Source organism: Hippoglossus hippoglossus, chromosome 16 (genome assembly GCF_009819705.1).
Source record: "Hippoglossus hippoglossus isolate fHipHip1 chromosome 16, fHipHip1.pri, whole genome shotgun sequence".
In the NCBI taxonomy this organism is placed as follows: Eukaryota; Metazoa; Chordata; class Actinopteri; order Pleuronectiformes; family Pleuronectidae; genus Hippoglossus; species Hippoglossus hippoglossus.
Genome location: NC_047166.1, coordinates 17,274,321 through 17,298,372, shown reverse-complemented (window position 1 = coordinate 17,298,372; position 24,052 = coordinate 17,274,321). Strand labels below are relative to the sequence as shown.

The following is a 24,052-nucleotide window of genomic DNA, read 5'->3' as shown; positions in this document are numbered from 1 at the left end:
AGCATTAGAGAGCAGGATGTTTTCCCTCTCTCTCTCTCTCTCTCTCTCTCCTCTCTTTGTATCTCTCCCTCCCTCCCTCATGAGTGGGCTGCTGTGAGGATATTGGGCAAGCCTCCACTGTGCCTCTCCCGTTCCACAGGGACGTCTGGAATCATGCAGCACATATACCGTATTACCCTTTGTAGAGGCACCCACTCAGTTGGCGTGGGCGGGTGCAAATTTTGAAGGCACTGGGATGCACACAATTTGTGCCATATATGCTTGGAACAAATATAGGCCGTGGTTATGAAATCAAGCAAGCAGCAAAAACGCTCAGTGGGGGAAAGAATAAATAAATCTGCGACATATTCAGTGCTTGGTTACAAATTCTGCAGAATCCTGGATCTCCGCTGGGAGGATTCTCCAAGAGCCTGAGTTCAGGAGCTGCTACTAAGTAAATATTCAACACTTCACTCCGTTTTCTAACATATTCACTTCCTCTGATAACTTCCCTGTGCATACTAGGCAGTTTAGAGCAGCTGTGCAGGCTAGACGTACAAAGATCCCCCTGTTTAAGCCGTGAGTGTCTGTGTGTGTCTCCCTGGGCTCTGAACAAACTCTTTCCTGTAACAACACGCACACACAGGCACATACACTGGCCTGTATACTTACTCTGCTACCATACAGATTCCTTTTTTATATTAAATAACACTGTCATTTCGGAGTAAACCTGGAAGTTTAACTGATTTGGTTAAACAGGTGGGGGAATTCCAGGATTTAAACTGAAAACATGAAGAGCATGTTAATGAAAGTGATCTGATTAGACAGGAATGTGTAGGTCTGCCCAACGTTCAGGGGCAAGGTGAAGGAAACAGGACACATACTACACACTGTTGTTTTCCAGTAAAAACATCCCATAAGCAGGGCGGACCAGCAGCTGCCAGCCACAAACTTTGCAGACGGATTTTACTCAATGTGAATCACCGATGTGAATCACTTCTGTTTGCTTCTGTCCTTCTAGATACAGGCATCAGCCCCGCAGACAAGGCAACAGTTCATTATTTCAAGAAACACAGCAGGGAAAAAGACGGTCTAATCCCCTAAACTGTCCCCCTTCCACAAGTTTGGACAAAGTGGTCTACATGGTTGGTCAGTAAAGTCATTTTTAGTCTTTTTTTTTTAATCCTCCTCCCCAGCAACAGATTTCTTTCTTCTTTTTTTGTTCTTGACCAAAGCCTCCCCTGCAGAGAGAAGCTCCTTTTCATCACTGTCTCTCTTTGACCACACACACACTGTGAGGGCTGGTTATGCAGGACCAAGAAACCAAGGAAAGTCAGACAGAAACAAGCGCCTCTGTGCGACAACAGAGATGAGACGCTGTGAAGCTGGACTGCATGAGAAAAAAAAGAAAAGGTGGCTAGGAAATTCTACCCTTCTTGCATTTCTGCACCACTCTAAGTCGTTCAGCTAATTCCAACGTTGTGAGTTCCTGTACGTGCAGTCCGAGCCATCCTATAACTTTAAATACGAATGCAGACTTTCTAATGACTGATCACAAAGAGGCAGCCAACAAAAATATTTATATGCAATATTACCATAGAAACAAGCAGATTTCACCCACTCCTCCAGGTTAAAGAGGATAAAGCACACGCGGCACCTTCTGTCAAGACAAGATGACAGCGGCTCAGAGCTCCAACCAACCAGTGAGGGTCAGCTCTCCCTTACTTCTTCTAATCGATAGAATTATTCTTTGTTCAGTACTTTAGCACTAGAAAATTATAAAAGTAATATAAATAATGTACACGTATATAGTGTGTATGTACATATAGTATATACTATACTATATAAAAGTATGATATTGTATATTATTGCATATTAAGTATGGTAGAGTTGAATTTTGAAAAGTATAGTATAGTAGTACAGTATAATATAGTATATTATATATATATATATATATCTGTATCGACACATATGTTTTATGATATGAAACATTTATTTTACAGAATGAACAATGCAGGAAATGTGCATTTGTGTTAAAATGTATTTCTCTTAATTCAATATTAAACTGTAAAATATCAAACCTCAATTACATTTCTTTATCAAAACTGTTTGATGATAACATTTTAGGAATCATCGCCAAACAGATCGTATTAGAACATTTCTCCAGTGTTGGCGATGGTCCCCAAAATCCAAAGCAGACAGGCTCTAGTATACAGACTAGTGAATGTACAAACTGTGTCTATGTATTAGATGCAGAAATCACATTACACATTTATAACAATAATCTGTTGTGTTCATAATTAAGACACAGTTAATTTCCTGGTTGGATGGTTTCGACAATATTTCAGTGCTGACGTGATGTGCACTTCTCAGTGCGTGTTGAAAATGACCTTGTCTTAATAAGAACCGCTGGGTTTGAAACAGATGCATGATTGTGATGTCACATCCTCCAGGGTTCCTCCTGACCAGGCACTGTAATGTTTCACGTTTGTTTCAGTGGAGGGACACGCTGCTGCATGCAAGACAAAGTGAGGGTCTCTGACAATAATGAGATCTGTGCATGTTCACAGCGCTGGGAATTCGAAGGTTGAAGTCATTTTAAGATAATTAAAAGAGAGCTGTGCTTCAAGCGGGTTTTCCACTGTTGCGTAGCAACGCCGAGAAATACATGTGCATGCTTCCCCAAGCAGCTGTCTAATGAGAAGGGACGGTTCCGCCGGTCGCCAATGCTATGTTTGCAAACAAGAAACACGTCCTACTTACTTTCTTTAAGTGTGTGTCTGTGCATGTATGTGACAAGCAGCAGTTGGGTGAGATAAGAAGATTCAGCAACCTCCAATCCTCTGCTGTTTACGAAAATGAATTACATCCAATAAGCTTTTCCTGTTGTCCTGAAGTGTTCGCATGTGCCTGAACATGATAAAACAACTCCACCTGACAGTGTGGGTAGAAAAATGAAGGTAACTCAAACATTTTGCTCCTACCTTTGTGGTTGAAGAGCCCCTCCATCTCCATGGAGGACCTGGAGTGAGCGATGCAGAGCATGGAGCAGGGTACGATCCCCTCCTGGGCCGGAGAGCGGTCTGTGGTCCTCACCAGGCACCAGTCCGGCTTGTCGTGGAGTCGCTCCAGGACCTCCACGGTCTGGCCCCTGCGCACCGTCAGCTCCCCGCTGCTGCCAGCGTTACTGGCCACAAAGTCATGGATCACCACGGTCAACTCACAGCCACCGGACAGCTGAGGAGGACAGAACCGAACAGAGATCTGTAAAACTGAGAACTAATTTTTTCATTGCCATTTGTTAGTTTGACTCTCTGTCTGTCAGCAGGATTATTCAAAATCTACTTAACCAAATTCCGTGAAATTTTGTGGAGAGGTGAGACATGAGGCATGAGTGGATCTGGAATTTGTTTCCGTCTTATCTAGCATGACGAGATAGGGCTTCAGCTTTGGAGGAGATATATGCTCTGTGCACCCTCCTAGTTGTGTTTATACTGTTTGCATAAAGCATGAATGGATAAATGATATGCAATGAGTCAAAATAGTGTGAAACTGTAGGGATGTCGACCGTGGATGTGAATGTGAGAGTGAATGGTTGTTTGTCTCTGTATCTTGGCTCCGCGATGGGCTGGCCACCTGCTCAGGGTGTACCTCGATTCTCGCCCAGTGTCAGCTGGGATTGGCTCCAGCTCCTCCCTGTGACCCTCAAAGGAGAGGCAGTATAGACAATGGATGTGTCTGTGTGATAAACTGTGATTAGTGTGCTGATGAACTAACTGAGAAGCTCAACTTTCCATGAGAGGAGCCTCCAGTCGTTAAAGTAGATGCAGCCAGTGTGCAGCCTTGTTTAAAACTGAAACACTGAATTAGAAAAAGCTACTGTTCATTTTGATCTCATCCAGTCAGATCTGATTACCAGCTCCCAGGTCCACAGAGTGCGGCTCGGGCCACAAACCTTAGGGATAACTAACCAAGCCCAACATGAACAGGAACATCATTTTAAAACTTTGAACTGAAAGCCCGTCGACCTGTCAGGATGCGTCAGGTCGGGCATTCACACTCTCCAGGTGAAGCTGGTGTTGTATCTCTCTGACCTCCGCTATCGACTGTAAATGTGAAAACCAGACATACGTAAAATGTCTCCTGCATCAAGTTATGACACTATTAGTGCATGGAAATATGAGCTAATGCCAACAAGAATAATGATGACTCACTTAGATGAATTCTGACATTACACAATGAATTCTCTCTGAACAAAAAGCTAATTTGTCCACCCAACATCCTTGGCTAACTCAAGCAGTGCTGTAAAGTCAAAGTGTAAATGCGCTGATGATCGGTGACTCATTCTAGCGCAGCAGAAGAAAACGTCACCGTGACGATCCGACTCTTCTGAGGTGAAATTAGTCACTTTGCTGTGAGACATTTCTGTTCAATGCAGATGGAGAATACAGTCGCCTGTTGCTATTGATGCTTCAATCTCTTAAAGAAGTGCTCACAGGATAAAACATTGTCATAGTACACCAGAGGACGCACATATTCTCTTGTTGTACAAATAAAAAATAAAAAAATTACGTCGACACTGTGACATTGTTACAATAATAATGGATTTATTGTAATTAATAATTGAAAATGTAAACTAATACCATAAATCCTCTTTGCTGGTGTTCATCTGACCAATAGTTCAATTTCAAGTCCTCAGATCGTCACTCATCATCAGGACTTTGCTACTAGTACAGATATATTGTTATTATGAAGATGCATTTTCAGTTAATGTGAAAACTAACATATAAACAACTCTGTGTTAGAAAATAAAAATAACTGTAATCATCAGGTGATTAATTAACACGATTTTAACAACTGATAATCAAAGATTTATACTTAGCATAAAGTTACACCATTTTATGCGTCCACAGAGTGTTCCTTCATTATACTGTTGACATTTCTACTGTTTAGCATTTTTGAAATAGATTGCATTAATATTTTTTTTCCTTCTACATAAAATAATGTAAATTATGCAATTTATAATGTAGCACATATTAGCAACCTACCCTTTGGTAGTGTGGCAAAGCCAGAGAGCTGAGGAGCTGAGAGATGGGATTTGAGCTCCTGTCCTCCAGCCTGTCCATCGCTCTCCACTCCCTCATTGCAAGAAAAGTCCAAAAGAGCGAGCAAACTCTACAGAGCACTTTCACTAATGTCCTAAATCACCACAAGAAGATGCTCACTAGTTAAACGGAAAATAAGGTTAAATTTGTAGATTTTTTAAATGCACTATCCTGTCCCAAGTGATTAAAATCCTAATTCATTAGAACAACTCAAGGCTTGTAGAAGAATCGCTGCCATCCACTGAACCAGTCAACAGCACTCCTCTGTGGGTGCTAACAATCAGGCTATTGAAGCTCAAACGATCCCCTGTTGGGTGTCTCTTCTCTGCAGCGGTGCAGTTAATCCATCCTCATCTTTAAACAACTGCTTCCTAAATTTATCTCACTATAATCCATTCAGCAACAACAACTAAAAGATACACCGAAGATTTTGAGGAAAAAATAAAGCTGTGGTCGCCCGACTCTTCCGATCGCTCGAAGCAAAGAGTGAGATCGATAGCTGTGTGGACTCAAAGCTGTGCTCTCCTGTCTGGCATACAGACGAGAGTCCTCTGTGAACAGAGCGTGGGAGGCTGAAGCTGCTGACACACAAGTCAAGGCATTGGCACACACACGCACACACACACACACACACACACACACACACACACACACACACACACACACACACACACACACACACACACACACACACACACACACACACACACACACACACACACACACACACACACACGATATCAACACACACACACACACACGATATCAACACAAACACACCACTGTCACTGCCTCCTGAATGAGAGGGCTCACAGAGAGGGAGATACAGAGAGGCATTGAAAAAGTGAGGATGAAAAGCAAAGTTTGTATTTGCATGTTATTATTGAGTGTTCTGATGGTTTATGCATGCGAGCATGTCCTAAACGGAGGGAACAATCACTAATGAATTAGTGTCTGTGATAGACACACAGAGTCATGTCACATGAAACCACCACAGAGGAGAGCTTATTGTGCCAACAGTTAATTAATAAACAGCAACAATAAGTTCGTTAAGCTAATTTTCTTATTTACCTGATTACAGTAGTAGTGAATGAGGCTGAGGCTGAGCTGGGGAAAGTCCAAATCAAGTGTGAAAACAATGACCTCATTTAAGAACTCACCACTGTCATTTATAATTAGTATGACATAAAAGTATAAAGAGGCTTTTTAATGTGTGTGTATGTGTTTGTGCTTTACACTTGCTCATACTGAGCGTAGGAGGACAGGCCTTCTGTGGTGCTATTACCAGATATAACCACGGCCGACTGTCCCCAGTGAGATAAGATAGTTTTTTTTTTTTCTCTCTCTCTCTCTCTCTCTCTCTCTCTCTCTCTCTCTCTCTCACATTGCTTTAAATCTCTGTCAGATGGACTGTGCCTTCCTCCTAACACAAACAAACCAGTTTCACATGAAACAACTTACAGAGAGTTGCTTGCATCTACCCAGGCTGCAGCTTCATGTCAGTTTATGTACGTCCACATTGTGTCGCCGCGTGACGACACGACGTGGACGTACATTAACTGAGTGAACTGACTCCTATGCATTGAGACTGTGTGTGTTTGTGTGTTTTCCTACCTTGTCACTGTCCAGTGTGTTCTGCGATGTACGTGAGGCAATGGAGATGGTATCTGGTTGGCTGCTGGCGTCTCCCTGGCTGTCCAGGTCCTCCCCGTCTCTGCTGGCAGGAAATATCATTACAGCCATTCCATTATTAATCAATGAGATTTGATCAACCTATTACTGGATATATAAATTATTGAATTGAAAGTTGGAGGACTGTCCCCAAAGGAATAACAGATTCGGTGCAGAATTGAAGAGGGGCTGTTTGGTGCAGTTCTAGTTTTGTTTGTTGCTTTCCAAATCATGACTGTACTTTTTGCACATATAAAAGAACGTTATTGACATTTACTCTTATGAACAGCACAAACCAGATCTTACCGTCTGCCTTTATGTTTAGCTGTGGTGGCTTTAGGGATGTGGATGGGCTCCTTCAGAGCTCCACGCAGGTGCACGGTTCGCTCCTGGATCACCTCCCGGATGTGTTTGATCCAGTCCTGCTTGTTCTCCAGACTCGAAGACTTGGACACAAGATCAGTGTTAAATCTCAAAGTCTGTCAAGACAGCAGTGTAGCCAGATCTCTACTCAGACAGAACATATAATTCAGCAGCAAATGGTGTTGGCAGTTGAGCTGTTCACGGCTTGAATTAATCAATTGTTGACCTATGGTAAAGTAACAGGTTGCTTTTAGTGATTATAATTCAGTCTGATCCCATACGAGTGCTTTGAACCCTGCAATCATGTACTCGAGTCCCACGTCTGTATTCAGACAATGACGACAACAGCCGCACTTAGGCTTCCACACAGACGCTACGGAAATGTATTGTTGGCCTTGCGTCTATTTACGTCACTGAGGCGATGCATGAACACCGTATTGAGCATGTGACTACCCTCTCTGTCTGTGTCTTCTCCTCCTGCTTCACTTAGCAACCAGCGGCATCAAGGCTGCCGAGGCGCTGTGTTGTATTGAGCCGGTCATCGACGGTTATGTAATAAGACACAATTTCCTGTCTTCTTCTCCGTCAGTCTCAAATCAAACACATGCAGTATCTACACACACCCTGAATAAAGCACTGCCCCTGACTCAATACGTGAGAACTACCGAGCTGCTTGTGAAGCGGCCATGGTAATATTTCTGTGTGATGAGTGAATAAGTAGCAGAAAGTAACACTCCAACCTCCCACAGGGACTGAACTTTCTTGGCTGAGCAGAGGGAACTATGCAGGATTCAGTGGGGGTGGACTACATATATGGAGTTGACGCTTCCTCTTTATGTGTGAAAAACCTGACCGCTCCTACAGAAGGGAAATCGTGTGAGGATCTATTTTATTTTGAGTACGATGCCCAAAGAAGCGTTCAAGTTCCTTTCTGGTTCTCAGTTCTCACTACATTTTTTTACATTTTCACCAATTTCCTATGGAATAATTCATAGATCTCAAAGAAAAAAAAGAAACAGGTATATTAAGAACACTGATATCTAGTGTGTACAACTTGGGGGACAATTTAAAGAGTCTGTTGGGTCTTGGTGGAGGTATGCGCTTCTCTACGTGCAATTCAACTTCAGAAAGCAGCGGCGAAAAAGTGAACCCCTTTATCTGCAGAATCTTGATACCTTGAGGACGATCTTGTTGTCTGAGGTCGGGGTCCTGCCCACCCACAGGGCAAACTTACAAGGGTCTCCCTCCACGTGTTCTGTCACGCCGAGCTCCGACGTCTGAGGAGGAGAAAAACATGTCCGAAAATTTAGATTAACAAAAATATGATGCTATGTTACATATATAAAAAGGAAATGTGGGACCTAGACCCGTCTAGATCTGGTATTAACATCAGTCATCATCAACATCATAACATCTGAGTGATCCGATTACAAGTGGTCAGCTCTATGTTGAGCTGAATGCACCCAAATGCGTTGGTCTGGGACACGTGGACTCATTGTTATTACTGTGTGAACACAAAAGTGCTGGGGCCACATATGAAGGACCGCCTACTCAGCTGACATCTTCTGACCCGCTTCACTTTCATCAGACAACATATTTTTATGTTCACACCTTCAGCTCCAACTCGGTCCGAGGTTGAGTCCAAAGCCTGATATGAACTAAAGAAAGCGTAATGTGGAACCTGTGCTGCCACAAGACGCAGAGATCTCCAACTATAATCTGATGTCATCGTGCTATGTTTGTGCGAGTGTTGCATCGTGGAGCAGGTTGGCCATGGTCATTTGTGCATCTACATTTATTGTCTTCTCAGCTGTCGTAATCTGAACAAAAAGACAAAGAGCCCATAAATGAGCGCATCACTTACAAAAAGCTTGCTCTTGAAGAGGTATTTGCTGCGGCCGTTGGAGTCTTTGACCTCTTTGCTGAAGACCAAGGACATCTCGAACAGGAAGAGGTGTCGGTCGCGACCTTTACGAATAAGAGTCTTGGGATCCCACACCTGGAAGGAGTCCTGGAGGATCAGCTCCCCCTGGGAGTCAATGTTTCCGTCAAAGCCTGAAACAGAAATGTGAAAGAGTAAGTAAGTGGCCTTTGAGTCTGTGCACTCTGCATGAACATGTGTGTGGGTGTCGAATGGAGAGAAGCTGAGTTTAGTTATGTGTAACTCACAGCTGAGTAACTGGTGCTGAAAGACTGAATTAAAAAGTGACGGGAGTCCATTCACAAATACAAAGAAGGTGTTTAATTAAAGGCAACATCAGACGAGGACAAACTCAGTGAGCAAGTGTACAGGTGTGGTAGATTTCCATCTATAGGGCAGGTGTCCGTAAGAGCGCGTGTGTGTGTGTGTGTGTGTGTGTGTGTGTGTGTGTGTGTGTGTGTGTGTGTGTGTGTGTGTGTGTGTGTGTGTGTGTGTGTGTGTGTGTGTGTGTGTGTGTGTGTGTGTGTGTGTGTGTGCGCCTACCATCCAGCATAGAGAGGTGCATGGCATCATTAGCTCTCTTGGGGACGCTCAGCATCACTTCAAGACCATCCTTGATCTCACCTTTTCCCTCCTCACAACATGTCAGCAACTCCTACAGAAATATGAAAAAAAGTAGGTTACATTCCTAATAACAGTAATCCTTTTTGTCACGGTTGGTCTGCGAAGTTCCAATGTCAACAATTAATACAGTTGGACCAGATTTGTTTTCTTCATACACACTGTTGTACCTTGAGAAGAAGCTGGTACTTAGTGATTCTCTGGACTGGTTTGATCAGGTAAGAAGAGATGGAGTTAGCAAGACGATGCCTCTGCTGGATTTCCTGTAAAAAATCAAAAGGCAGACATTGAAAGTATTGAAAACTTGATAATTCTCTGTGCTGTTGTTGTTGCTGGTGTGTAGATGACAGAATGTGAGACATCACTCAGTTAAAAACTAGCATCACACGTCATCACACGTCGAGCAGTACTGGTAGTGACTTACATCAAAGTAGGGTCCAGCGTGCTCCAGGATGAGCTGAGTGGAGTCAGGCTTGTTCTTACAGTAGTTCACATACATCTGGAACTTATCAGCCTGAGCAGAAGAAACAGCTTCAGTATTTTACTCACAATGTATCAAGAGTCTTGGATGCTGAACAACTTATGTAATATGTTTTGGTATTGAATGAAAAAACAAAGAAACTAGAATTACTGCCCTCTGGTGGTATGCCTCCACCAACCAGTACAGTTTCAGCCTACATATATTTTTTTGCGGAGCCATATGAGGTCACCGTGATCTTTGACCACAGAACTTACTTCAAAATACTGGTCAAAATTTGAAGGAATTCTCTTAAGGCTGTTCGAGAGGGCAAAGCATGTTTTCTAAAGAGGCCACCATGACCTTTGACCTTAGACCACCCAAATCTTATCAGTTAATCAGTGAGACCAAGTGAACATTTGTGCCAAATTTGAAAAGATTCTCTCACAGTGTTCATGAGATATCGTGTTCACAAGAATGGGGTTGACAGACAACCAGCACACATCCGGCCACTGGGTGTCGCCCACACAAAAAAACAATCAAAACAATGCAACTTGGTATTAGTTGAGGTTTCCCCAAGCACAGCTCAGTAACACAAATAGGAACTGATATATATATATAAAACATAAAGCTTGTAGATCTCGTACCCAAGTCACAAAACAATGGCCGACATCCTCCGGAAGCTGCTCATACTTTTCCAACTCCTTAAGGAAGATGCTGTTTAGAGACGGAATGAATTATGGTTGGAACAATTAGAGGCTGTCGTATAGTTATAATCCTGAAACACTGAATATGCAATTTGAAATGTGTAATTAAGAGCTAAACTCTGTGATGTAAACAATGGTAAACACAAGACGCCACAATTCACTGCTCCACTCACTTGTGGTGAAACTCGTAGAGGTCCTGCATGTTCCCAAAGATGATGTGTTCTTTGTTGACGATACCAGGAGGAATCTCCTCCACACCGCTGGTCATCTCCCACAGGTATGTCTACACACACACACACACACACACACACACACACATTCCAGAGCAGCTAATTAAATACCTACAAGTGTAAGAGCATCTGATCATCACATATTGCAAACCTTGACTAATCATTTACAGATTTTGTGAGCAACCCAAACAATCCTGTTCTAAAAAAGTGTAAAATAAAAGAAAATGTTTATTTAATTTAGAGATAAAGAGCTGATTTTAAATAATCATTATTCCACAGTTAATTGACAAAATATTATATGCGTCTTGTGTTTGTGTGGTACGTTACTAAATACTTACATCCATACATTCCCGCAGGTCTCTGACGTAGGTTTTCTCCGTCTGAATCAGCTCAGCCATTATAAACCTGAAAGGGCAGGTGACACATTGTGAGACGAGACAGTGGTTTAGTGCTTTTTTTAGTTTCATCTGAGGTCTCACTTTGGTACCTGAAGATGAGACTGTAGAAGCAGTAAAGCCTTTCACTCAACTTTACTGTTTCTTCATTTGTTCTACATATTTACAGCATAATGTGATGTAAACAACTATCATCATCAAACATCATGATCTAAAAAATACATTATTTTGACATAAGACACATTTAAGACAAATCCAGTGCATGTTGCTACATGTTGATGCATCACAACTCCTGTATGGCTCATAAACTGAGTGTGGATACCCGACCCCAGCCCATCGGGGTCTGCCGGGCCGGGATCAGACAAGCATTTTGAAATGATAATTGGGTTTGGTCACATTGTTCCCATTTAGATTTTTTATGCTGCACGTGCTTGTAATTTTGGGTTGGGTCTGGGTGAGTCCTGTTTCGGGCTTGGTCGGGCTCAAATGCGGCCTGAGCCACTCTCTACTATGAACATATGATGAATATTTTACAGACTATTTGTAGAATCCCTCTTGTGTAAACTCTCTTATCAAACTAATTACCTCCGAAATTCTTCACAGCATCGGGAACACTGATTTTGGGATAAAAGCACATTACTGCTCTGGATCTTCTGACATCAATTATAAACTCCATCTCAGTTTGTTTACACCGTTAATCAGATTTGAAGAATCCAGTGTTCACGATGATGTGCTTGTGTTTGGTGGGTTAATTTGACATTAAGCCATATTAGGCCCAGCAATTTGAAGTGAAAGCTCGGCTGCAGCGATGAAACGTGAAAGTGAAATTTAACATGTTTTGATACGTTTGCTGGAAACAACTATTTTATAATTATTCATCCAGGTGGTTTGATACAGGCCTCCATAGAGAACCTGTTTCACTGATCACCATGTTGTCATCAGCGTACAAAGATGAACTGATCGTTGGACTTACTCTTTCCTTCTCGCTGATTTCCTCTTCTCCTCGTTGAGTTCGTGGGCAGCATCCCTCAACTTGACCTCTGACCCCGGAGCACTGGCTGGGATGATGTCCAACTGCAGCTCTTTACTCTGCAAACACAGGGAGACAGCGGCTATTGTGTGGCACGTACCAGGCGTGGCATTCAGCAGTCAACACACCGGCTTGTGATGCATTGGATTTCACTTAGCACCAGCTTATTAAAATAAACCGCTGGGAGTTAAAAAAGAAGATGTGTTGATAGAAGGTCTCCATTATGTATCTATAGTACATTCGAACACCTGGTGCAGCTTCCACACTTAAAACTGCAATAAAATTAAAGCCAGGGGAAGTTCGTATAATAACATTCATCAAATGAAACAAGATATTGTAGCACTTATCTAGAAGCCAAGGTTCAAGCCTAATTACAATAACCTGGGCCAACGCATGTGAACAGATCTGTCATAACATAATAAAAAGAATAGAGCTGATCTGTGCTCCTCTTTGATTTTTATTAGTACTCACAGCCTTGTTTGAGTCAGAAGAAATGCCGAGCGCCGTTTCCAGGCAGGTTCGGTATTTGTCCATGCGGAGCGAGAAGTCCCTGTAGCGCTTGTCCACCGAGGACACCCATTTCTTTATCTCCAGGGCATGGGAGTGGCCCTTGTCACAAAACCCATCGGCCAGCTGGATCAACAGCTTCACCCTCTCTTTGGTTTGCTGTCAATAGAAAAAAACAAATCTGAATTCAGCGAGCGGATGGAGAGAGTTGGACACAGAGTGGATCTGACGCCGGAGGAAAAGGTGGATACGAGAGAGACAGAGGGAAAGAGAGAGAGAGTTACGCAACAGTGTGTGGCTTGATGGACACAAAAGCTTGTTCTCTAACACAATAACAGTGACACAGCAAAGGGGAGTCAGGACAATACACTGCCGAGGGAATGGGCCTCACAGCGGAGCGCTGTGCAAACACGCACTCAGATCAACAGGCAACAATAAAGCCCTCACAGTCAGAGGTCCACAAGCAAGTTTAAAAACACAGACACACACATACACCCACATACACTCACACACCTTTGCTGTGATCTGGAAGTCTTCGTGCTCCTTCAGCAGTTCCTGCGTGTGGTGAATACTGGAGCCAGTGGACATGTGTGTGGACAGGTAAAACTCCCCAGTGTCGTGGATCCACTCCAGGGCCTGAGGATGAACAACCAATCCCAAGTGAGAACACTGACACTATACAGGGAGTTTAGTTACACAATGTGAGAGAGTCTCTTATAACTACCACAATCTGACAACCTGGTACCAGCTGTAGTGCACCTGGATCTCATATAAAACAATAATGTTCAAGCTAATGCATGTTTGTATGAACTCAACATCATCCACATCATCCACCCATATTCAATGGAACATTTCTATAAATTAGTTCTGATCCATAATCAAAATGTGTCTTTCTCTAAAGAAGAATAAAACCTTTATGATAATTATATTCATTGAAATTCAGGGCTGGTATCACTGCCATCAATTTGAATTGATAGAGAAATTAGATAAGATTAGTTTAACATTAAACTCAAAATGTTTACATCCTTTTGAATCTGGCTTTCAGTTGTATTTATGTATATCTTAGCTAAGTTTACTATTTGGTATATCCTATCATTTGAAGTTTAATTTATTCCATTATTTTCCCTTTTCTTTTTACTTATTCCCTCTCACCATTTGAATTATTATTTTTACCTTCTTTTTGTATAACTTTTAATTATTTCCATTCTGTTCACTTCTATTTATTTGATTCCATTCTTTTTTTTGTTATTTTTTTGTTTAATTGATGAGATACCGTTTCCTCTGGGAATAGAGGATATTTTGTTTGTATAATAAGTGCTATATAGATAAAGTGTGACTGATTGATATACTCCTAACATTCAATTTTGAAAGGTCTTAATTATTTTGTATTTTTTCAAATGTCTGTGTAGTTTATATCTTGGCCTGCAGGTTGTACAACCAATCAAACTGTAACACCAGAAAACATTTGGTCTCAGTAGATTAAACACAGATCTCCCTAAAATACCCATGTCCATGCTGCCTATGATGTCATTTGACGTTATTGGTTGTGCATTGCTATGTACCTGCACTGTGCTATATACAAAAACACCACAAGAGGGAGCTATGTGACTTGTATTTAAACGGCTTCAGATCTGGTAAAGACATTGAATTGCGCCACAGATTCTAACTTACTCATCTCATCTCATGAATAAAGATTTTCTCACAGTCGTGATTAAAAAACACAACCAACGTCAGCTCAGTCTGTGGAGCGAGAAGAGATCCTGGCTGTTCCAGGGTTATTTAAACTTGCTCACTTGTTAGATTGAAAAAGATTGAGCGCTCTTATGACTTGACCTCTCATCCTCCTAAAGCTCAGAACCTCTGCTCCTCTAAAACACAGCAAAGCTTTACACTCAAACTCCCAGAGGTTGAAATCTTCAGCAGTGCCTGGGGGCAAAACGAGAGGCTGGAGCCAAGTGTTTGAGCGGTGCTCTGTAATACACACAGTGTTTACATTGCCACATAATGATAGGTGTCTTTGAGGCTGTCATTTGAGGCTGTCATGTCTGCGAGCTTACATCACTTCCAGGATATGTGACATGTATCATTAACAAGGAAACACAGGCCGCATGTATTATTTAAAAATGGTGAGACAAAGCGAGATGGAGGCTGCAGCTGTTTTCTAACTGAGACAAGTCGACGGGCAAAGACGATCCAATCATCTCACAGGGAGAGGACGAGTTCCGCTGAATCTGTGTGAGGGGAATCCAATGACAAAAACGTGCTGATCTAGTCTGAATGGTCAATATTAGACACGAGAACAGCATTTTCTGATGACCTTAATCTGAATAAATTCATACTCAGAATAACCAAGACATGTGCAGTATTCTGATCTTAGTCTCATTGTGTAGATATGAATACAGCTAATTCGCAGTAATGATATTTATAAACAGTATATAACGATGGATGGTGCGCCTCTATTTCCTCCCACTATCCAGAAACCAAGCTAAAAGAGCCTGGTTGTGAACATCTGCCCAATATCGATTGGGGGATGGAGCTTCGATCGCAAGGTCCTGATACACTCGATATAAGCGCTCAACCAATCACGAGTCAGTCTCAGCTGTCAGTCATGATGTTTTACTGCATTTTTATAGTATGAAATAACTAATTAAAACCAAACTTACCGGGAAAATTAACACTTTAACAAACATTATTGACATTAGAATTACATAAAATGTATTTGACAAGAAACTTTTTAGATTGGTCCATCTCCCATCCACTAACACAGAGGAGGCAGGGTCTATGATAATACTGCAGCCAGCCACCAGGTGGCGCTCCAGATGCTTAACGTACTATATGAGTTTTTACAGTATTTTACAGTATCGACAGCAACTCATGTCAACATCATAGTCGAAATAACGTCTCATTCAGAATAAGGTCAATAGTCAGATCACATGTAAACATTGTCATTGCCAGTGAACACACAAACACACAAACTCAAACACACACCTGTTTGGCGCTGCGTTCAAACACCACGTATTGCTGACACTGGTCCAGTCTCCGCTTCCTCATGGTCCAGAAGTGCAGGACTCTGTTCTCTCTCTGCAGCAACTCATTCAAGATATCTGATGGAAAATAAATGAATGCATTCCAGATGTTTATCACTGTACGTCAGCATTACACAGGAAGATACTGAACTCATGGCTCAACGTATCATTCTGTGAATAAATTAAAATATAAGCTAATTGACATCTTTGCAATGATTAGTTGCAGAAATGAGGAAGGTGATTATTATTAATACTTTGTCTACTTACTCTTAACCTGAGTCTCTGGAGCTTTGACGTGGGACAACATGCCGGGCATGTTGACACCGTTTCTGTGCAGGTACTTCAAGAAGACATCAGCGTTACGTCTGGCTAACGTACAGGCCTGTATGTGTGCAGAAGGAGAACAGACGTCATTTACAGTGTCAACAGCATCGTCCCTCTGAGAGATACAACATTCTTAATGTAAATAGGTTGTTTTTACTGTTTATACTCTTACTGTGCAATACCATCATCTCTCTCACCTTGAGGAAGGCCTCCTTCTGCTCCAGATGTTTGCTGATCATGGGAGTGACGTGGTCGGAGTCGCTGTTGGGGCCCAGTTTATCAGCACCACCGCACCAGTCTTCTTCTCTCTTGTACTCCTGCTCAAGGCTCTCCAGCACACTGCACACCTGAGACGGTGATGACACGGTGCATAAAACTACTGCGAGATGAAACATTAACCTTCAAGCAACCTTTGCGCCTGCACATCCTTGAGAATCGTTCCTTTTAATCGTGCTCTGACACAGAGTTCCAGGTCCACTAATGCTGAAAAGTGGGAAGAGTAATTCCCATAATTTATTTCAGCATTTCTGCTCTAACTCACTCGGATTCAAGATTGTCTAACACACTGGAGCACATATGAGTTGGTGGCCCTAACTCCCACACACCTGCTCAGAGGTCTTGTAGAAGGCCACAGAAGCATTAACCAGCTTGAGTCTGTCCTCCATCTTCAGCATCAGCTGCTGCCAATGATCTGCAACCTTCAAAGGTAAAAACAAAGCAAATCAATTTTCCACTTACCACTTTAATAAAAAAAGCAATGAATAACAATGATATTCTTGTTTACAGTTAACGATGTGTAACATGTTAGGAGAGCTCTACCTTTTCTGCACAGTCTCTGATCATATCCATGTCGTAGTGGTTGGCCTGGAGCAAGGCCTCGGCCTTCTGCTGGACCTGCAGTGCACTCTGATGGGTTTTCTGCACGGGGGTTAAAGTAGAGAAAAACAACAATGAAATTCAAGAGCTATACGAATCTCTAATTCATAATGATTGCTTGGAAAATATGATCCCAGCTTCCAGTTGCCCCTGCAGTTTTTGGCACAGAGTGGAGGAGCAGGGAGCAAGAGAGGAAAAGCTAAATAAATAAAGGTAGAGTCTGATTAGAGCTGTGTCAAAGATTGGCCCGAGGGGAGCATTCAGGAAAGGAAATGAGAGAAGGGGTTGAAAGAAAATAGGACTGGTACATTTTGTGGTCTGTCAAAGCGGTTAGTCTGAGAATAAGTCTTTTGATCCTTGCAGGACTCGGAGCACTTGAGGGAAGGAGAGCAGACGGAGATACAGGAGGAATGAGGTATTTCCTGTCACTTTTGATAATGGTAACCTGACATATTTCTTTATGGCTCCTGCACCTGCAAGGTACGGTCGAGGACAAAATTCCCACATCCCTTAACTTTCAGAGACTGCAGTTATGGCTTATGTGTTTCAGTTCCAGTCTCACGTGTGTAATAATCATAGACACAGCCTTCTTCTGAACGTGTGTACATGTGAGCTGTGTAGAAGTAGGTCAGGCACAGGCCTGCATTGCAAATGAGCTAAGGCTTGATAGAGTTCAAAGAAAATGCACCCTGCATAATCCATGGTTAAAGAGAGAGAGGGAATAAAGGAGAAAGGTAAGCAGAGAGAGTGAAGAAAGAGAGAGGTAGAGATATAAGTTATTCATAATTCCATTTCATGTGCGACTTGTGATAAGAGGAGGAGGAGGTGCACGCAGACGTGAACCTGAGTAGTTTTTAGAAAGGTTGAAGGCAGAAGGGCAACGAGGACGCCCCGGTGCAAAAGTGGGGAAAAGAGGAAACATGATGACAAGGAAGAAGATGAAAAATAGGAAACATATTACTCTTTTGTATTTTACCTCTATTGCATGTTGGAATTGTTCGTGTTCCTTTTGCAGCTGCTCGGCTTCTTGCAACGAGCTGGCGGTGATCAGGCCGGCGTTCAGCATGGACTCTCCATTACGGATCCAACCCAGCACCTACAACACACACACACACAAACAGGCAAAGCAATTTGTTATTACACCTTCTTCATTTTTTTTTTTTAAATGACCAGACTTAGTTGCAGTACTTATGTGCAGAAAACCTCTTGATTAATCGAACTCAAGAAATGTGAGATTCAAATTTCTCACCCTTATTTTGCATCTTTGCCTCATCAACTCTTAGGAAATCTTGCTCCATGTGGCCCGACTTTTTGGTCCTTAATCTTTCTCTTATGATAAACTTTCTTCATTGCCTTTTCATCCGCTAAAGCTCCTCATTCGCTTGCATCCTCACTCTGTCCCCATTTCAATCCCTGCACTCTCTTCAAATCTCACCTTGCATGCACACATTTCTCCCCTCTGTAAATAATCTCTTTAGCTACCACACCCCTGCTGCACACACACACACACACACACACACACACACACACACACACACACACACACACACACACACACACACACACACACACACACACACACACACACACACACACACACACACACACACACACACACACACACACACACACACAAAATCCCATTTGTTCATTGTTTTGCTGGCCTACTTCTCGCCAAACGGTACTCTCTCAAAGACACCTCTCTCTCTCTCTCTCTCTGTCTCTGACTCAGCAAAGCACATCTGTTGTGTGGGCGACGGGCAGAGGTGCAACTGAAGCTCAGCTATAAAAGTGATGATGCAACCCCACTCTGACTCGTGTTGTTCAGCCGCTTCCCAACGTGGGGCTTGAATGTTTCCATTGCATTTTTCTATGGCCTCAGGCGGGATAGTTATGCGTGTCAGCAGCTGAATATTGGCAGAACTGAATGACGCACACATAGGATTCACAGGTATGGTATGGCTTACAATAAGGTCTACTTAACACATTTCATCATGCCACTACACCTGACACCACTTTACTGTACTTATCATCTTTGTTATAACCCCTGCTACATCCTTAATCCCTGTTCTAAAGCTTTGCTATTTCTTAAGGTCATAGAGAAACAGGTAACTACCTCTGGGTGTGGAGCTAAGAAGGTAAAAAATACTGCTCTAACAATAGCAACTGTGGGGCAGCGGTGGACTGTCTCGGATTTACAAATCACTTTAATGCCAAATTCAGACTACGTGGCTGTTTTTAAAGTTGTCAGATCGCTTGCTGCCTCCCTTCATTAGGATATATCTTAAGATTCTTTTAATAACTTTTAAAGCTCAGAACGGATCTGGTCCCCAGTAATAATACAGAGACACTAACTCGCCATGCTCCAAGCCGTAACCTTACATCTTCCAACCAACACTTGCTGAGTCAAGGCTGGTAACTACACGTTAATGTGGGTATCTGGCATGTCTACCAACCCAAAAACTCTGGGAAAAAAACACTCGCGCGTTTTGTTATGGTTCCTCTAAGTCAGAAACGTCATGCTTGAGCGACTCGATTGAGCTTCCTGGGTTTTGTGTCGTAACAAGGCACTGGAAGTCTCCCTACATGGTCTTGGCCCACCCCCCACCTCACCCCCAAGTATGTTACAGACATTTCATTAAGACCCCAAGGAACCATATCAACTTGTGGTAAAATGGGCATGCTATGTCCCCTTTAAAGAAGTGCAGGGGTGATGGGGGGGTCACACACTACACTAAAATATCGGGCTAAAAATCATGCAGTGTGAACCAGGCATTGGCTGCAAAGACAGTTTCTGTAACAGGCCATGGCTACAGCCTCTCTGTGGGCAGATCAGTAAAAATAACATCATATTGGCATCACACCATCATCTCTGTCAGTTCAGTTGCCTCCATGCATCTGCTGAAATGCTTCGCTCTAGTAGATTCTCTTAGTCTCAGTCTCATATCTGCCACCACTTATGCTACATTTTTCATTAGTTCCAACAGAAGCCGACACATAGAGTCTGTTGTGATTCAGCTGAATCCCTCTGATAACAAGCCTTATTATGAACACTGGCTCAGTGTTGTTCTTTCAGTGGGCTACATTACTAACTCTGAACTATTTTCCTGCTTTGAATTCTGCAACTGAACCCAGGGAATGGCTCGTTTGAGATGTTCTTCACTGACACAACAATAAGAAACTATGTCTTTCTTCCCTTGTTGAGCTGCTCTCTGGTCCATTTGTCTCATTTAACCCTCAATCGCCATTTATCTCACTCTGTCGTAGATCTCTGTCTCGACATTAAAACAGACGGATGAAATACCAGGAGAGAGAGAGGAGGGGAAGGGAAGGAGAGAGACTGTTGACACAGGATGAGTCATCGAGTCGCGCTCTTGTACAGACAGAACATCCTGTAGCTCTATTAGCATCTCAACACTCCGCTGTAACAATCATGGTACGCTGCAGCCATAAGATGACCGTTTGACCTCTTACAAGAGAAAGAAGCATCATGTGAGAATTCATATGTGAAAATATGTATGATCTCTGTTTTCCACCTGGACACAACCACATACAACTAAATATCACTACTCTAATTTAAATAGGATTTCTGTTCTGGTTAAAAGGGAGAATAATACTGGGATTGTTCTTTGAAAACTACAAGCACAGATCCTTTGTAACTTGTCCTCTTTTTAGACTGGACTTTAAATAGAATATATATATATATATAGCCCTTTATCAGTCTTCCAGAAGTCACATTCATTCTATATGCAGAATTTTTTCAATGACACATTATTCGTTAACTGTTGCCACAACCGTCAGGGGCAATTTAGGGTTGAGTGTTTTGCCCAAGCCAAGGGTCAAACCACCAAACTTCTGTTTCGTGGACGACCCTCTCTACCTCCTGAGCCACAGAGCCCCTTTTTAAAAGAGACCCCATGTGTCTGTCTCCCGTTTCACCCTCTTGTCCTCGTCTTCTCCTCGTGTACCTGTTTGACTTCAGCCTGTAGATGCCGCAGCTGGACGCACTGCTCCAGGTGTCTCCGGTGCTGCTCCGCGGCCAGGTCTAGCTCCTGCTGCTTCTCGTGGAGGAACTCGAGCAGGTCCTGGACCCGCGTGGCCATGTCCACATCTCTGTCGCATAACAGCTCCACACCTGCACACAAGGGACATTTCAACACAATCCATCTTTGCCTCTGTCTGTTAGCAGCATTACACAAAAACTACTGGACGGATTAACACGAAACCTGGTGGAAGGATGCATTATGGGTCAGGACAGAACCCATACACGTTTGTTGAGAAATCCAGATCGTGGGGATCCAGGAATCTTGTGAGGAATTATGTGTGAATCTTCACACTTTCAGGGTTTGGTATCGATGTGTTTGTGTTATTTTGAGTGGATCCAAATTAAAATCTGTATGTAGTGGATTTATTAAGATTTCATAGGGGGTGTAGGCAAATAGGGCCAGAAATCTGTAACTACCACCAACGTGTAGCTGAGAAACCTCATGTGGCCTCAGCTATACGGCTTGATTTTAAGGTGTTGGGCCCTGAATGGAGGTATGTGCTCAACTAAGTGTCAATATCATTCTTCAATAATCACTTATTTCTGGGATTAGATGGTTATGGATTGAAGAGGTATGTAGTGATTCTGCACACATCTCGACACTAAATCCACACAGTCTACATGAAAGCTATAAAATATGCATTTCATGAATATATTCTTTGTTACTGCCATTTGAAGAATGATAAAAGCTGGATGGCTTATGATTTCACATGTAGTACAGTACAATGCTGATCTTGTGGGAGATGACTAAATCATGTCATTTCTTGCAAAAAAAAACGTTTCACGGCAAATTTACCATTTGCATAATCCACCCTCATAATTTTGTCCTGCATTGCTTCGCAGCGTCGTGTGCCAGTCGTGCAGCGAGCCGCAGAGCTGGCCTTGGTTCATAACTGCCATCCTGAGGTTATCTACACAGGTATAACTCCAGCATCATTAAGTTTGCCATGTGTCTATCAGCAGCAGTGTAGGTGGTCGGCTGCAGAGGCAGATCTTTGAATTACTAAATGAGCTAAATTTGTACTGTGAGGTGAAAAACACAACAACACATGCAGCGTCCTGGTCATCTAAAAAAAAAAACATTTCTGTGTGTGTTGCTCATAGAGTTTATGTAATCCTGTCTCCTCCATGTTAGTGGATGGGAAATGGAACAAATTAAAAAGTCAAACTATACATTAAATACATTTTTCTCAACAATGTTTTCTGACATTTAGCTTATTTCTTATCACACTGATGTTTGTCCAAGTGTTAATTACTCCAGTAAGTTTAGTTAAAGTCATTGAATGCTGTGCAAAGAGGTGAAACGTCAAGACTGACAGCTGAGACTGACTCCTGATTGGTCAAGCACTTGTATTGATGGGACTTTGCTACTGCAACTCCATCCCCCGATCACTACTGTGCAGACTCTGGTTCCAAATGGCCCAGATGGCAGCGTTCGTATCAAGGATATTTTATCTTCTTTTCTGGACAGTGGGAGGAAGTGGATACAGGTCGTCCATGTTTATATACAGTCTATGGTGTTGCCCAAGAGCAGTTTAACCCAACATGAACACAACTCTTATGGATTGAGATGTAACATCTACTCAGTTAAAGCAGATATGCCTCTTATTCCCTCCTCCTCTTTTTCATATAAATTAAATAAAAATCAATGAATGCTAGAGATGTGCGTGACCTATGAATTTGTTTGTCTGTGCATGGATTGACACTTCAGGTGATGCGTTCTGTTCCGTCACTCACCAGATGCCTGGACCTCCGTGACGTACTGCAGCAGCTCTTGTCCCTGGTGGATGACGTCGAAGGTGAGGTTGTTCATGGTGAGCGCCTTGTCTGCATGATGCTGCAGCCTCTGCTCGGCCAGCGACAGGTCCTCCGTGTCAAAGTCACTCATCTGCTGCGACAGCTCCTCGTTCCATGACTCCAGGTCTGAGATGATCTTAATTTAAAAGAGTATAAAACAATTTCTTTGTCAAAATATACATTGGTTGGATTTGTCTTTAATTTGATTGTGAAAAGAAAACAGATATGTGTGACAGAGTTACCGACTGTATTCTAACCCAGGACGTCAAGAATTCATGTTGTGTATATTTCCCTGTTTATAAAGCAATGAAATGATTTTCACCATCACACACATTCAAAGGTGTAAGTTTCACAGCTGCACAAACAAATAGCATAGTCATTTAATTATCCATATCATTTTCATGTTTGAATACCAACTCAGACAGTTTACAGTCATTTCTCTAATCCGACAGCCTCAAGTAACTGTCATAATAAAGGATAACACATCACACTGCTGATGCACGGCTGGTAAAGCAGATGTACTGAGATGTCGGTGCTTGTCTCCGACTGCCCACGCACACTGAATCATGAAACGATGGGCACAAAGATCCTGGAAACATGCAGCTCTGTCTGTCTCACTCTCTTTTTTAAAGGGAGATCTGCTGCTCACTTTGGCTCAGAACTCACCTCTGGCCCTGGGGGCATGAAGACTGAATATACAGAGGCCTTTATCTAATGGAGCTGAAGAGTAGCGGAGAATCGTTATTGAGACAGACTGATGCTACAAATGGGTTTTAATAATTAATCCAGTTTTCTGTAATAATATTCATTATAATTTAGTAAATGTAATCAGGCGATTCCTGTTTCCTGATTTGCTCTGTTTGTCATTGCAGCTTCTGTCAAGGCTGTTTTCCTCTGTTTTTTTTCCAGTTTTATTAAACTCCCCTCTACCTGGAGACCTTAGAGCAGCCAGAAGTGATGAAATCCATAAATGTGAGTTTAAAACTTTTCTCTTTAGC

General features: G+C 42.4%; 1 protein-coding gene across 9 annotated transcripts in view; it reads right to left on the bottom strand.

Annotated features, from left to right (window-relative positions):
• Positions 1–24,052, bottom strand: part of triob (trio Rho guanine nucleotide exchange factor b) — a 113,181-nt gene that overhangs the window by 21,491 nt on the left and 67,638 nt on the right. For 7 of the 9 annotated variants that reach the window (XM_034610717.1, XM_034610708.1, XM_034610710.1 and 4 more), the window contains 22 exons: positions 22,995–23,190; positions 21,181–21,347; positions 18,189–18,308; positions 17,156–17,254; positions 16,942–17,034; positions 16,534–16,683; positions 16,280–16,394; positions 15,975–16,090; positions 13,500–13,622; positions 12,951–13,145; positions 12,423–12,538; positions 11,393–11,459; positions 10,998–11,107; positions 10,765–10,834; positions 10,085–10,174; positions 9,831–9,923; positions 9,583–9,694; positions 8,983–9,173; positions 8,294–8,395; positions 7,062–7,201; positions 6,699–6,801; positions 2,964–3,216 (listed from right to left, as the gene is read on the bottom strand). In XM_034610717.1, coding sequence (XP_034466608.1) covers positions 2,964–3,216; positions 6,699–6,801; positions 7,062–7,201; positions 8,294–8,395; positions 8,983–9,173; positions 9,583–9,694; positions 9,831–9,923; positions 10,085–10,174; positions 10,765–10,834; positions 10,998–11,107; positions 11,393–11,459; positions 12,423–12,538; positions 12,951–13,145; positions 13,500–13,622; positions 15,975–16,090; positions 16,280–16,394; positions 16,534–16,683; positions 16,942–17,034; positions 17,156–17,254; positions 18,189–18,308; positions 21,181–21,347; positions 22,995–23,190 — 2,821 coding nt within the window. The remainder of the gene's footprint in view (positions 1–2,963; positions 3,217–6,698; positions 6,802–7,061; positions 7,202–8,293; positions 8,396–8,982; positions 9,174–9,582; positions 9,695–9,830; positions 9,924–10,084; positions 10,175–10,764; positions 10,835–10,997; positions 11,108–11,392; positions 11,460–12,422; positions 12,539–12,950; positions 13,146–13,499; positions 13,623–15,974; positions 16,091–16,279; positions 16,395–16,533; positions 16,684–16,941; positions 17,035–17,155; positions 17,255–18,188; positions 18,309–21,180; positions 21,348–22,994; positions 23,191–24,052) is intronic. The other 2 variants (XM_034610709.1, XM_034610711.1) reach the window with 1 other exon arrangement.